This window comes from Hibiscus syriacus, unplaced genomic scaffold (assembly GCF_006381635.1).
Source record: "Hibiscus syriacus cultivar Baekdansim isolate YM2019G1 unplaced genomic scaffold, ASM638163v2 tig00110600_pilon, whole genome shotgun sequence".
NCBI lineage: Eukaryota > Viridiplantae > Streptophyta > Magnoliopsida > Malvales > Malvaceae > Hibiscus > Hibiscus syriacus.
Genome location: NW_024062797.1, coordinates 479973 through 495650, shown reverse-complemented (window position 1 = coordinate 495650; position 15678 = coordinate 479973). Strand labels below are relative to the sequence as shown.

The 15678-nt window shown below is 31.3% G+C and overlaps 1 protein-coding gene across 1 annotated transcript; it reads right to left on the bottom strand.

The window, feature by feature from the left end:
* Positions 1-1974: 1974 nt before the first annotated feature.
* Positions 1975-4179, bottom strand: LOC120134923 (3-ketoacyl-CoA synthase 11-like). Its single transcript, XM_039151298.1, has 2 exons — positions 3251-4179; positions 1975-2870 (listed from the first exon to the last, which is right to left on the bottom strand). Exons 1-2 carry the CDS (start codon positions 4031-4033, stop codon positions 2073-2075), a joined length of 1581 nt encoding a protein of 526 aa, XP_039007229.1. The 5' UTR covers positions 4034-4179; the 3' UTR covers positions 1975-2072.
* Positions 4180-15678: the final 11499 nt, after the last annotated feature.

Below are 15678 nucleotides of genomic sequence, written 5' to 3'. Positions count from 1 at the left end.
ATGAGGAGTTCCATGAATCTAAGTAACTGCTAAACAAAAAATAATAATAAACTAAAGATAATATTGTGATTCTATCCTAATTCCTAATAAAACAATAAGAAACTAAAGGTAATGTTTTTAACTCTATCTTAATTCCTAAATAATAATAAATATAATCCTAAAAGATAATACATTATCCTTGTTGTAACCGTCCCTCAGGTGGGCCCGGAATCATGCTTCGACTTAAATAAATGTGTTAGAGCCGCCAACGATCATTTAAAATTAGGTTGATCGGATACCTTAATTAACCATTTTACCTGATCTGCATTTTACCAAAAATATATCGGATTCGGGAGTCGATTACAGTCAAGTAAGGATTAGCACCCTTGTACTGCCCTTTTGGTACAATTTAATTTACTGGTTGTCTTAATTGTAAAAATTAAAAGTTAAATTAAAATTTAAAATTCGATCCGAATCACTTACCTTTGATTGATTACAATTACCCCTAAAAAGTCAAAAAAAAATGTTAGATTGTAAAAAATAAATAAATAAATATTAAGTAAATCAAAGAGAAGAAAAAAAGGGTTAAATTAAGAAAATAAAAAAATAATAAAGTAAAAAAAATTAAAAGAGAAAATGAAAAATGAAAAAAGTGTTAAATTTTAAAAGAAATAAAATAAATAAATAAAAATTTAAAGGATCAAATTGAAACAAATTAAAATTTATGGATCAAATTAATTCTAAAAATGAGTTGCAAGAGAAAAACTAAAGGTTAGGTGACTAAATTGAAAATGTAAGAAATATTATCAATGATTAAATCAAAATAATTCAAAATTCAAGGGCCAATTTATAAAAAGTGACCAAAATGAATTACACATCAAAGTTAGAGGGACTGTAGAAATAATTAAATTATTTCATAATTACAATGTGACCCTCCCTATAAATCCAAAAAAAAATTTAAAAAAAAATCATTTTTATCCCTTTAAAAAAAACACTCTCCCCTCCCCAAAAACTCTCTCAACCTTCTTTCTCACAAGTCCCACGGGCCAATGGTCGACCACCCCCGAGTGACCAAATCCGTCGCCGCTTCGCCCTACCAACCATAGCCATTGGTGGCCGAACAAAATCTAACAACACCAAAATGTTCTCTCCGATTCGATAAACATGAAATCAAAACCCATTCGTCTCTATGAACCCCTCACTAACAATACCCTCCTATAGAAAGAAAAATAATATAATAAAATATAAAATGTTCAGTTTATTTGTAGTTTAATTTAAATAGATAATTATTTTAGGGTGAATTACGCATTTAGTATCTAAACTATCATTTTTGGTCCATTTTAGTATCTAAACTTTCAATTTTTCAAAACCATACCTAAATGTTAGTTTTTGTTTCATTTTAGTACCTCGTCGTTAAAAACTTAACGCATTTAACACTTAAATTATCAATTTTGGTCCATTTTAGTACCTAAATTCAAAATTTAACGTTAAAATTTGAACCGTGATACTAAAATGAAACAAAAAAACTAAACTTTAGGTATGATTTAGAAAAAATTGAAAGTTTATGTACTAAAATAGATTAAAATTGATATTTTAAGTACTAAACGCGTAATTTACCCATTATTTTATATACACAAAACAGACAGAAATAAGACTTGTATGAATTTTAATGCTCAATCTTTGGTTCAAGCCTTTTTATTTATTTTCAATCTAAAAAAATATTTAAAGACACTCAATCATTTTAATATGACTCAAAGAACTATTATTATTTTATTAATACTATCAAATAATAACTCAATCTTTATAGTAAATTTTCTATATATTTAAAATTTATTATTATGTTATTTTTTCACCAAACTGATATTTGAAGAATTGTAGTGCTCTAAAATTAGAAAAATGAAAAGGATATTAAAATTATATTTAATCTTTAATAAGATAAAACAATTGTTTTTATAACACTATAAAAAAAAGAAAAATATATAATTTTTTTTTATCTTCAACTTGGAGTAAATCTTCAAATCAACACACATGTATAGACAAAAAAAAATCATATTTTAATAATTACTAATCAAATCCCTGAAACTCTGAGAAAATTAATTGGTTTTTTGGGGAGAAGAAACACTGGCCACCTTAGGCACATAAACAGGATATTCATCGATTTCATCAATCCATGGACTCTTCTCCTTTGCTGGATTGATGTTCCTCAAAGCTTTCCAGACAGCACTGTTGCATTTAAATCCCGACCCGAATGCGATCTGCCATGTCCGATCGCCTTTTCGGATCCTCCCTTTGGCTTCGGAGTAGGCCAATTCGTACCAAAGGGAACTACTCGATGTGTTCCCGAACCTGTAAAGTGTCATCCTCGACGGCTCCATGTGCCACTCGGTGAGCTCGAGGTTCTTCTCGAGCTCATCGAGCACGGCTCTGCCTCCCGCATGGATGCAGAAGTGCTCGAATGCTAATTTGAAGTCCGGGATGTATGGCCTGATCTTCATCTTGAAGACTTTCCTCGCGACGAGGGTGACGAAAAACAGGAGCTGTTCGGACATGGGAAGGACTAGTGGTCCCAGGGTGGTGATGTTGGTTTTCAGGGCTTCTCCGGCGACCGCCATGAGGTCTTTTGAGAGGGAAACACCGATCCTTTTGGTGTCGTCCTCACGTTGGAAGACGCAATTGTAGCATTTGTCATCGGCTCCTTTGTGGGTACGCACGGTGTGGATGAGTTGATATTTCGAGCGACGGCGGTCGGACGACTTGCTCGAGAGAAGGATCGCGGCACCTCCCATACGGAACAAGCAGTTCGAGACAAGCATAGATCTATCGTTGCCGAAGTACCAATTGAGAGTAATGTTCTCCATGCTAACCACCAAGGCATAAGAGTTAGGATTGACCTGTATCAATTGAAACGTAACATTTAAGTATCCGAAACCTTTTTAATTTTATTTGATCATAATAATATACATCTACTCTTTGAAGTTGGTTAGCCTAATAAATTCAGCCGCACCTACTTGACCCAATTGCCCGTCATAAGCACATGTGCTATAATACATGAAAGAAAGCTTACCCTATGATTCAAATCCCATGTACTGAACCCATATTAAATGAAAGTCGGCTCATTCATAACAAAAAGTGCATCAACATAAAATCATTTATTGTGAACATAAAATTTGATTGTCGAGTTTCTCGAACTCATATATTCATATATTCGAAGTTCAATATAATTATCGAATATCGAAAACGAAAAATAATGAGTTTGAACGTATATGTATACCTGTAAGAGTTGTTTAGCAAGGTCAATAGCAATGAGGCCGGCACTGCACCCCATTCCACCAAGATTATAGCTCAAAATGTTGCCTCTAAGCTTGTACCTATTAACAACCATGGCCGAAAGGGATGGTGTGGGATTAAACAAGCTGCAATTCACCACAAGGATACCAATATCCTTAGCCTTGACACCAGTCTTCTCCAACAATTCATCAATGGCACCGAACATCACCGTCTCGGCCTCCTTCCTCGCCTCCGCCATACACGGGTTCGGCGGCACGCGCAACACCGCCTCCGGCAAGTACGTTTTCTGCCCTAAACCGGACCTCTCGAGTATCTTCTTCTGAAAAGCCAAGTTCTCGTCCGTGAAACTGCCGGTCAAACCAGATCTCTCCATGAAGATTTCCCTGGTGCAGGTGCGTTCGGGTTCGGGCTTGTAACAAGCGAAGTCCACCAGGTAAACTTTTCTCGGACGGCTGGTGAAGTAAAGCGTGGCTAAGAACACTAAAAGGCCTAAACATAGAGTTACCGAGACCAGGTTGAACTTGAGCTGGTCCCATAGTTGAACGAAATCGTTGGGTTTGAGCGTCGAGAGATGAGCCGAAGCAATGCACAAGAGCGGCACCAGCAGTAAATACATGGCGTTGGAGATTAAGTAATGGTAGCCGAGCTTCACGTATTTTAATCTCACTGAAAGAAGAAAATTTGGGAGATTATTGCTGCTCGACGGCGAGACTGTTTGAACCTCGACTGGGTCTGGATTCGAGCTTTTTCTACTCTCTTCTGTCATCTCTTTCTGCTGTGAAACTAAACTTTTATCAAGTTCCAAGCAAAACCCAGATCGGGAAGTTGATCAAGATCAAGAAAAATGGAAACTTTTGGAGTGATTTCGACTTAGATTTTCCCGAGAAAATGAATTCGCGTGGCAAAATGAAGACTGAGTTAATGAGTTGTGCTTTGTGGGAAGAGGTTTAGGGGGAAATTTAAAGAGCTTGGAGGGGAGATGGGAGGATGCAACTACCCCAACGAACTTTTAATTGTTAACACGCCTTAGCATTGAATTTGCCATCCGATAATTTAGTCTTCTTTTTCTTAATAAAAAATAAAATAATAATTTTGTATTTATATATTGAAATATTTTATAATAATAATAAGTTTTGACAAAAATACATTAGAGGTTACTATACTTTTGAAAAAACAATGCATGCGACCCTCGTATTATTTTTCCTTTCAATATAGCCCTCTAACTCATAAAACAAGTTCAATGTGACCATTTGACCAATATTTTTCGTCGTTTCACCATTACGATGCTGACGTGGCAGTCCATCTGTTATGTTTGAGTTATCAATTTAACCTATCTGACATGTTATCTGCCACATTATAAACAACTATGGACTGTCACATCAACATTGTAATGGTTAAACAATGAAAAACGTTGGTCAAAAGGTTACATTATATTTATTTTCTGAGTTGGAGGGTCACATTGAGAGAAAAATAATATAAATGCCATATTAGTTTTTTTTAAGTACAAGACCTCTAATTAGTTTTTGCCTCTTTTTTTTTTTAGTTTTCTGGGCTTCTTTTAAGGAGGAAATTCCATGTTTGTCCACTCTTGTGTTGTTGTATGACTTGAATTCATGGGATTTAGGGTTTAAAACTTGGTCAACTTGTTCAAATGGATAGTGACCTATTGTTAGAATGACATCATTCGTTGGTGAACAACTTAGGTCACCTATGTTAAAGGACCATTTTAGTAAAAATTTCAACATTCATAATGTTATGTTATCGAATTAACATTAACTTGTGATGAGCTAGTGTCGGAGTTACTACGGTAAAATGTGACTCCTAATGTTATGTATATAGTGATTCAAGCCTTTATGTTCTTTTGGTAAGTAACAAAATTATGGAATAAGATAAGGATGCTAATTAAGTAAAGCTGCCTAGAAATTATGATTTAAACAGTAAGTTTAGAAAATCACCATAAATTATACAAAAAATTAGATGATGATCTTTATACTTTTAGATTCTTATTTCTGTCTAGTTTTTTTAAGATAAACGGATACTGATTTTGAGGTGTATATAAAAATATATGAATGTTTAATTGATGATAGGTCAGAAAATAAGGCAGCTGATTCTGCTCAAAATAGTTTCGGTGAGTCAACTTTCAAAATTCGCTATAAATTGTACAAGTTGAACTAGAAGAAGTTACTTATGTGGTTAGATTCATATTCTAGTCTAGTTTCCATTGGTTTAAACGGAATAATTTTTAAGTACGTAGATTAATACATAATAACACTTCTTTGAAGGTGGTGCAAACTACTAGAGTATGAAATTTCGATAGACTTTGTAGTAGAAGCAATCGAAAGCAAATGATTAAACCTAAAGCTTAATGAGTCTTATATTTTGATTTATAAGTAAAGTGTTGAAATGAGTGTATTTTATTTATTTATTTATTTTAAACGAGGACAAATTGTGATAAGTCAACCACACATTATTTTTCAAGTATGTTTTCTACTTTAATTATGGATTATTTTCATAATGTTTTTATGAATATTATATGGATGATTTAGGGTATGAACGGCCCAAGTTTATGTTTTATGAAGATGACTTAAAATATTTTTGATTCTGAAAGGTTGATCATTAAATGATTATGATATGATCTAAAAGCTCATTGTATGTTGCATTGAGAGTCGTAGATACATTTGACATGCAATTAAGTTGAGTATTTTTCAGTTCAGTTATGGTACATTTGTGTACATTATGATCTGCACCGTTGGTGCTCATGTTATGATTGCACTTGGAGTGCATTATATGTTTCAGTATGATTGGCACCGTGATGTGCCAGTGCGCACCTTATGTTCTACTCGCGTACATTGTATTCTCTTACATATACATTGGGCTATACAAATAAATATGAAATTTATGGCAGGAATATGAAAGAAAAGAATATGAAAATGAGATGAAAGTTCTTAAATATGTACGAATGAAAGGAATATGAATTGTTTATGATATTTGATGTTGATTTACATGATTTTTGATAAATCAGGAGAGTATGATTTTCAGATTTTCAAAGGGAAATCAACCTGAATAGCTCGGTTTGAAAGTTTTAATGTTTTTATTTAAATTACAGTTTCATGTTATAATACTTTACGAAATTTATGTTGTATATCACTTTAGTTATGTTATTGCCTCACTAAGTTTTACTTAGTGTGTGATGATTTTCATGTGTAGGTTCAAATAAAGAAAAAGGACATGAAGTGAGGAGTTTTCTGAGTATCTTTTGGAGATCAAACCTACCTACAAAATCAATAAGACATCCTATCTTTGACTTATTAGTGGCATTTACATTATATTTAATGGTGTGCTTTATCGAATTAATTTTATAATGGTCTGTAATAGTAAATTATGACATTTTATTTTGGCCAGTTTATTTATGTTCATATGTATGATTAAATAGTTTATAAATAATATTATGTTATAAATGGTTTTCAAAATCAAGCAGTGTTTAGGTGGTTTTAAACAGATTATAAATAACATCAAACTGTCTAATCGTTGCTTGAAATCAGATTCGTTTTCAACGATTATTTTTTTTATGATTTTATGCGATTAAGGAAAAATTGTTAAAGTTGAAATAGGATATGTTTAAATGAAACAAAATTTTAAGCATTTTTGTACAATAAATGTCTGCTAAGTTGATGTGATTTCTTTAACTCGTATTTTGAGGCGTATACGGACTATGAGTGTTACAACTAGGGTATTAATAGGATTATTATGCAATTACATTATGACTTTTTAAAATTGTCTTTAGGTTAAAAAGTTTACAAACCGAATCAAATTATAATATAATTTTTTTTAAGAAAAAATATGCAATGTCATGTCTTAGAGATATGAGATATTAATCTCACATTAGAAAGGAAAATGAGAGTGTTAGAGTTTAGAAGCGGTGATGTTGCACACCCTATCAAATATGTCTTTTAAGAATAGGGTAATGAGCTCATGACAAGTGATATTATAGTGACCCTCTGATTATTCTATAATGCACTGAATTACAGGTTAATAGTTTCGGGTTTATTAGTTCAGGCCTTAGAATAATTTCCCTAACCCATGAAGCTTTTGACCCAAGAGGCTTTTGATTTGGGCTTGGGATAAGCCCAACAAGCTTGATTTTGGATGCTTTTAACCTTAACTCAAATATGGTAGGACCAGGAGGGTAATTTACCCATTTCTTTTTTGAATCAAAGTTGAATCCCATTAAATGGGATGATCTCACGTTTTAAATTCCCCTCCTCTTTTTCATATCAACCTTGTCTCTTCTTCCTCTTCACTTTTTGTTCATTTTCCTTCAAGAGCTAAGTAAAAGTTGGGAGCTTTAAGTTAATCCATTATTCTATTGAAATTCCAAGGTAAGATTCATCATCCCCATCCTTCAAGCTTTCATTCAAACCCACTTTTGTAAGTTTTATCCAAGTTTCCCAAAAATGAGTTTTAGTGGGGGTTTAAGGAACCATGAGCTCTAGCAAGTTTTGTGGGTTTTAAGTTGTAAGAAAACGTTTTAGACTTCCTTCTAAGATTTAAAATGAACTTACAATTCATTAAAACTCGTTTTAATTAGTACAAAAGCAAGGGGGACCTTAAATACTAGAGGCAAGGAAAAACTTACCCTAAATATAGTTCATTGTATGTGCATTATGGTTTGTTTAGTTCATGAAGCATGCTAGAGTAATTTCTATGGCAAGATTCGTATTTGTGTGTTGCAAGCATGAAAGTTAATACCTTTTGACCTCTAAGACACTAAATAATACGTTAAACATGTTTGCTAGTGTTAAGGGAATTGTTGGGTTGATTTTTGGGTGTGGTCCGAGCTTAAACAAGTCATTCCTAGAAAAAAGATCAATCTCTTGATCAAAAAGATCGATCCCAAACTTTCTATTGTGCAAAAGATTTTTCAAAAGGATCGATCCCTCGAAAGAAATGATCAACCCCTTCGATATTTTGCTCGATGGAAAAGGGTGAAATTGCATTCATTAGTGGTCTGAAGTGTTGAGGAATGTTGTCTTGACCTCAGCATGTTTGAATGAGTCCAGTTTGGTCCATTAATTGTTTTGATTAAATACTTAAACCCTTAATATGGATATCATCGATAATGAACAACTTGACTAATAACATTATGAAATAAAGTGACATAAAACTAGTCTTTGTTTAATACTCGGGAAACGGCTAGGACACCCGAATTACTCTAGCATTATGTTTGTCTGTTATGTTATGTTATGTTATGTTATGTTATGTTATGTTATGTTATGTTATGTTATGTTATGTTATGTTATGTTATGTTATGTTATGTTATGTTATGTTATGTTATGTTATGTTATGTTATGTTATGTTATGTTATGTTATGTTATGTTATGTTATGTTATGTTATGTTATGTTATGTTATGTTATGTTATGTTATGTTATGTTATGTTATGTTATGTTATGTTATGTTATGTTATGTTATGTTATGTTATGTTATGTTATGTTATGTTATGTTATGTTATGTTATGTTATGTTATGTTATGCTATGCTATGCTATGCTATGCTATGCTATGTTATGTTATGTTGATATCCGAATATCTTTTGTTTGGGTACGCATGTGATGCACGTAAATTTCGGGTCGTACCAGTACAAATTTTGATGCACGTAAATTCCAAAATTGTACCTTATGCTCGATTAGGTATGGGATGTGAGCTTCCGTTGCACGTAAATTTCGGACCTCTCCCGACCTCTCGAGAATCTGAGGTAGATTAAGGGCTTTAAGTTCCAATGAACGTAAATTTTGGTTCTTACCTCGAAGCTATCACGTTCTAGATAGACTAGTGTGTTGTCCGAGATGCACGTAAATTCCTATGACCACATTACTTAGCCTATTTTATGTTTGATATGTACTTATGCATGTTTATGACTCTACATACCAAAATGTTCATGTAATGAATGCATGTAGCATCATTTAGTTATTTTCGTGATTTTTAGCTTGTGAGCTCAGCGTATGGAATATGTTTCCGTACGTAGGTTAGTAGAGGGGATCGATGAGGAGGCTATCACATTCGTACATTCCAGACCAAAATATTAGCAGAGTATGACTTGAATTCATTTTAGAGGGCATGTATTCAGTATGGACCTTGTATAATCATGTCATAACTCTATTTTGGATTTTTAAACTCTATGATTATGTTGTACGTATTTCGGAGGACTCTTTGTAAACGTTGGATTTGATTTCCGTTGCAAGTATGATTTATTCTGATGTTTAGAATTGTTTTCAAAGAAATTTTCGAGTTTACCATTTCGATGGTTCCGTGTGGCATCGTAATCCATGGATCTTCGGGTCGGACTGGATTAGGGTGTTACATGTTCGATTTCATGTCAAGCTCCCTAATAGGTGGGGTAGGTAAGGTGGACAACCGTGACGATGATCTGGAACGAGAACATCACAAAATTGAATAGGAGATAATGTCATGCTTTGGAGAGATGGTGGGAGACATTAATATGCAACTTTTCTTTCCTTTTCGACTAATTGATAACATATTTTTAAGGACATCTCATGTATAACAAAAACTTCATGCATATAATTGCATAAAATAAAAAATTATGTATTAAGAAAAGTATAGAAACAAGACTCGTAACTTAGACATAATTCAAGGGCTAAAGAATTCTTTGACCAATTTTTTTCCTATACCATATTAGGGGTATTTTGGAATTTAAAAGGGCCAAAAAGGCATTTATGGAACATCAGAATAAGTTTATTTTCATAATATATATATATATAGTAAAAAAAACATGTGTCAGATAACTGGTAACAGCTAACCATGACCTACACTATAAATAATATATGAATGGAAACAGTTGCCTCCTCTTGACTTTAAACCAAGTCCTCTCTTTTTCATCACATTCAATTTAAGTCCTAATTGTACGAAAGATCCACATCTATGCGTTTTTATGAATCTGGTCCCTCTAATATAGTACGGTTATTTATAATTTATCAATTAAAACATTTGATGAAATTCATCAAGGTAATTAACCTTAGGACTGAAAATTCTCGTTTAGAGAAATAGATAATTAATAACAATTAAATTATAATTGAAGGACTAAATTTACTGAAAATGTACAATTCAGGGATGTCCCACAGAATTTGTCATTTTATCTTTAAAATTCCGTGTCAAGCTTGGAGGCTTGGTTTTTGGTTGATAATGTAATCGAACATGCTTTATTGAAAAACTTAAAATCACATCCTTTATTTAATGCTCAAACTTCTAACCAAACACCTACTCACATTCAAACCCTACAAGAAAGACCCATTTTAACACATATTTAAATATTTGTTAAGCCTAATATTTTTTTTCATTTATTGCAATAAATATAATTTTAGATAATTATTTGATACATCGACAATATTATTAGTTTTCGTTCACCTATAAGTACATATAGGATACTCTTACTTTAATCATTAAAATAAAAAAAATCATTAGGATTATCGTCGTTAAGAGAAATTTTTTAATCACTGGACTGTTAAACCATTAACGATTGTGACACACTCACATGTCAACAACAACTGAGTCAGCTGCTCTATATCATTTTTTTTATTTAAATGTGAACATGTTAACTCAATTGTCATTGACATGTAAATATATTACATTATTTAAGACATTACAGTGTTATTCAAACTTTTATTTATCATTTTGTTTACAAATAATATTTTAATTTGTGTACTAAATGTTAATCATTTTTATAATCGGTGTTGGTGGTGGGGTGTCCTGGGGGATAAAGATTTGCCATTGAATTTGAGGGCAAATGGTTTTTGCAAGAAATAACCCTAAGCACGAAATCAACTAATGTTAAACCTTTGTGCAACCACCATGCACATGCATGCATCTTTCTTGTCGGGGTTAATAGCTTGCCCTATGGACTATTGGTAGCATGATTGAGAAATCTGTCATCTTCTATTGTATATTGTATATTGTTAGTCAATACCAAGATTTTGCTACATAATTTAGGGCTCAAAACATTAATACCTTAGTCCTTTTGAGTTAATTTATAATAAAAATTTCTTTCAAGTGATTTTGATATGTACCGGGTTTTGGTATCTATATCGGGTTTTGGGATACATGATATCTGATATCATGTACTTATACTCTTCGTGTTCTCTATATCTATAGTAGATTATTGTTCATCTCGCCCGTGGAGGTAACCAAGGCCGAACCACGTTAAATCTCATCTCTTATGCATGTCCTATTTTATGTTTATATCGCTTTGATTATTTTTCCGCTTACATATTATAGCATTTTTCTTTTGTTTTCTATTAGAAGAAATTATTTATGCACAAAAATGGGATTGAGAGAGTCGATTTTGATATTCGTAACCCTAATGAACCAACACCACCATGGAAAACAAAAGACAAGTATATGTCAAGCAAAAACCAAGATGATGATGGCAAAATTAGAGGCAAAGGTAATTCTTTGATACTTCAATTTGTTCGATGAAAAATAATAATCGAGAAAAAAAAAATAATGATATGTGATGGGTGTGGAGGCTCTTACGTATGTATTTAAGGTATGCTTTAATTCATCAAATGGCCCAATGTTACACTTTTGATATTGGGCAGCCCAGCCTCCATCACAAGTGCATCTCCTAAAATTCTTATTTGGATGACAATGAATAATCTCAATTTGGATAATTATAAATATTCGATTTTTTTATTAAGCTAAGGTGGTTACAAAATAATATATGTTCTAAATACTCTCAATCATTTGACAACGAATGTTCAATCACCCTGTTGCAAACGCTGGTACTCGAACTCGTGACCCCTAAAAACAACAACGATTCCTTTAATCACCGAGGTAAGTTGGTTAGTGCAAATTCAAATACTTTAAATTCATATAGTAGTTAGGTTAAGATATTCTAATTATTATTTACATTAAATTTAAAATAAGTATAAACATTAATTATTAGATATTTAATATCTAATTCAATCCAACCATAAAATAAAAATAATGTATCATACAAAGTAGTTCAAAGACATAGCCTGGGAGTGTTGGATGACTAAAAATTTTGGTTATGTAAATCATATTTAGTTTTTGTTTAGATTTATTGACTTAAATCTTATCACATGTTAATTTTTTCAGAATTATATTTAAGTTTCATTCCATTTGTATTTTAGGAAAAGTTATGCATTTAGTACCTGAACTATAAGTTTTGGTCAGTTTTAGTACCTAAACTTATATTTTTTTCAAAACATAAATTTTTGGTTTATTTTAGTATCCCGCCGTTAAAAACTTAACCGTTCAGTACCTAAACTATCAATTTTGGTCCGTTTTAGTACCTAAACTATCATTTTGTTCAAAACTTAGTGTTAAATTTTGAACGGGTACTAAAATGAAAGTTTAAGTACTAAACCGGATCAAAATTGACAGTTTAGGTACTAAGCTTGCAATTTACCCTTAATTTTACTTGTAGTGATTCAAAATTTTCTCTTATAATTGTCGTCTAATTTGATTATATCTGTATCATTTAGTTTGGGTAAGACGTGATTATGAATCTTAATAATTTGATTATCAATTTTTATTCTTCCATGAATGGTCCTTTGTACTTCTTTTTACATTTAAGAAAATTATTATTCTTTTATTTGTATTTTATGTTTTGAAAAATCATAATCAAATATGAAGTGGTGGCATTGAGGCAACAAATTAAACATTAAATTAAGATTAAAGATATAATATATTATTATCAATGATTTTCCTAAATAAATAATTGTTTAAAAATTAAAGTGATAAAAGCACGCTTCAAGATACATATGGAAGGTTGGCATGGCAGCTATTAGTCATATAAGTTCATTTTTTTCTACTTGGTTTTTCTTCCAAGGAAGGAAAGGTCTAATTATACTTTCAGTCCCTTTAACCCATAGTATATATGAAATTTATCCCCTTTACTTCAACAAAATACTTAAATAAGTGTCTATTTTTTATTTTATTTTTTTGGATTTCGTACATAATAAGGGTCTAACCTTTCAAAATAGTTGAACAAGGGCTTTTAAAATTTGTTCAAATGACATTTTCGTATATGCTCAATCAATGGCCTAATGTTTTCAAAATGATTGCAGTTAGTCTTTAACGAATTGAAAAATGTTAGGCCTTTATTCAAATATTTTAAAAATCGAATATTTATTTAAGTATATTTAAAAATATTATATCTTTATTCAACCCTTTTGAAAAATAAGGCTCGTATTATGTGGAGTTTGTGTCATCGTATGCAACTTAAAATTGGTCTCATAAACATTTTTTTAAAAATAAATATTTAATCTGTTTTGTCAGAAATCATATGACAATGTTGTCAACTGAACTTCAATTATTAAATTCTTAGAATTAGAAGTACAAGGATTAAACTTGAATGTGCGAAGAGTATAGGTACTAAGAGCAAATTGGACCAAAAAAGTAAGTTAACTCTAATTCGTACGCCCAGCTACAACGTTAATTAAAACCCGATTATAAGATGATATTTTATTGAGTCTTTCGATTATTTATATGTTCTAATTTTATCTTTTTCGTTAAAAAATGGTGGTCATCTATTAATATGTTAACTGAGATATGATAAAATTTAATCTCATAACCATACGAACCAGTGCTTGAAACATTATGTCGTCGAGTCAGTATTTGAAAGCAACGACGATGCCAATAGACATCGTTAAAATATGATTTTATCATTTCCTAATCACAACAAATTAACGTCAAACTCAGATAATCATTAATCTTTTAACGGAAAATGATAAATTTAAAACATGTAAATAGTCAGAAGATCATTTTGTAACTTTTAATAGTTGTGGAACTCAACAAAACATCATTCTATAGTCGAATAACTATTTATAACTTTTAAGTAGGAAAAGTCAACAAAACAACGTCTTACAATTAATAGACATTTATGTAGTTTATACTAAACTAAATTTATAAATATATTTTTCTCAATTAATATGTGATAAATATAAGGTAGTATTTATTCAAAGACAATTCTTAACTTTTCGGCATTTAACGCTTACACACATATCATCTATGGTGCTCGAATCGGGTCCTCAAGAAACAACAACAATTCTTTTATCACGGAATTCACTTAGTTCGTGTAAATTTATAAATATAGAATAAAATAAGAAAAATCAATTATCAATCATAAAATAAAACAAAGTTTCAGTTTTTTTCTCATTCCGATTTATTCAACGGTCGGTAATTTTCTTTGAATCGAGAACCACGCAGACGCACCGTAGATCCAGCGGAACCTTTAATATGGTGAGCAGCAACGACATTGCATGTTAATACGGCACTTTTTAAGCAGTCCAATTGAAGTCCAACCGCGTTGTGCCACCGCACCGCACCCAACCTTGCTTTTACTCCTCATGACAAACGCATCAACGTCAAGATGCAAATGTATTTTTATTGAAAAGGACATCTAAATTTTATTATTTGATCACAGTCAAATAATATTATAAAAACTGGATTAATGATTAAATTAATTAAACTAATATAATTTTATTAACTGATGGAACATGTAATTCAACTAGTTACCGTACACGTTATATGTGAGAAGAGCCATGACTTCTAAGTTTTGATTGTTTAATTATAGGGTAAATTGTGCATTTGATACCTAAACTATCCGTTTTGATCCGTTTTATGTGAGAAGAGCCATGACTTCTAAGTTTTGATTGTTTAATTATAGGGTAAATTATGCATTTGATACCTAAACTATCCGTTTTGATCCGTTTTAAACTTTTAATTTTTTTAAAATCATACTTAAAGTTTAGTTTTTGTTTCATTTTAGTACCCATTCAAAATTGAACATTAAATTTTGAAAAAAAGTAAAAGTTTAGGTACTGAAACAGACCAAAACTGATAGTTTAGGTACTAAACTCGTTAAGTTTTTAACGGTGAGATACTAAAATGAAACAAAAACTAAACGTTAGGTGTGATTTTAAAAAAATTAAGTGTTTAAGTACTAAAACAGACCAAAACTGATAGATTATGTACTAAATACGTAGTTTACCCTTAATTATATTTTAAAGTACGAGTAAATTAAGCGTTTAGTACCTAAACTATTTGTTTTAGTCTATTTTAGTACCTAAACATTCAATTTTTTAAATACATACCTAAAGTTTAGTTTTTATTTCATTTTAGTACCTATCGTTAATAATTTTAGTTTTTGTTTTATTTTAGCACTCCGTTTAAAAATTAATGTTAAGTTTTGAAAATTTTGAAAGTTTAGGTACTAAAACGGACCAAAATTGATAGTTTAAGTACTAAACACGTCAAGTTTTAATGGCGAGATACTAAAATAAAACAAAAACTAAACGTTAGTATGATTTTGAAAAAATTAAAAATTTAAGTACTAAAACGAATCAAAAACTGATAAATTAGATATTAAATACAT

What these genes read in the sequence shown, in the direction of transcription:
- LOC120134923 (XM_039151298.1), bottom strand. Translation starts at nt 4,033, where the DNA reads ATGACAGAAGAGAGTAGAAAAAGCTCGAATCCAGACCCAGTCGAGGTT. An exon ending in TTGCTAAACAACTCTTACAG is followed by an intron (nt 2,871 to 3,250) that starts GTATACATATAC and finishes CAATTGATACAG; the next exon opens with GTCAATCCTAACTCTTATGC.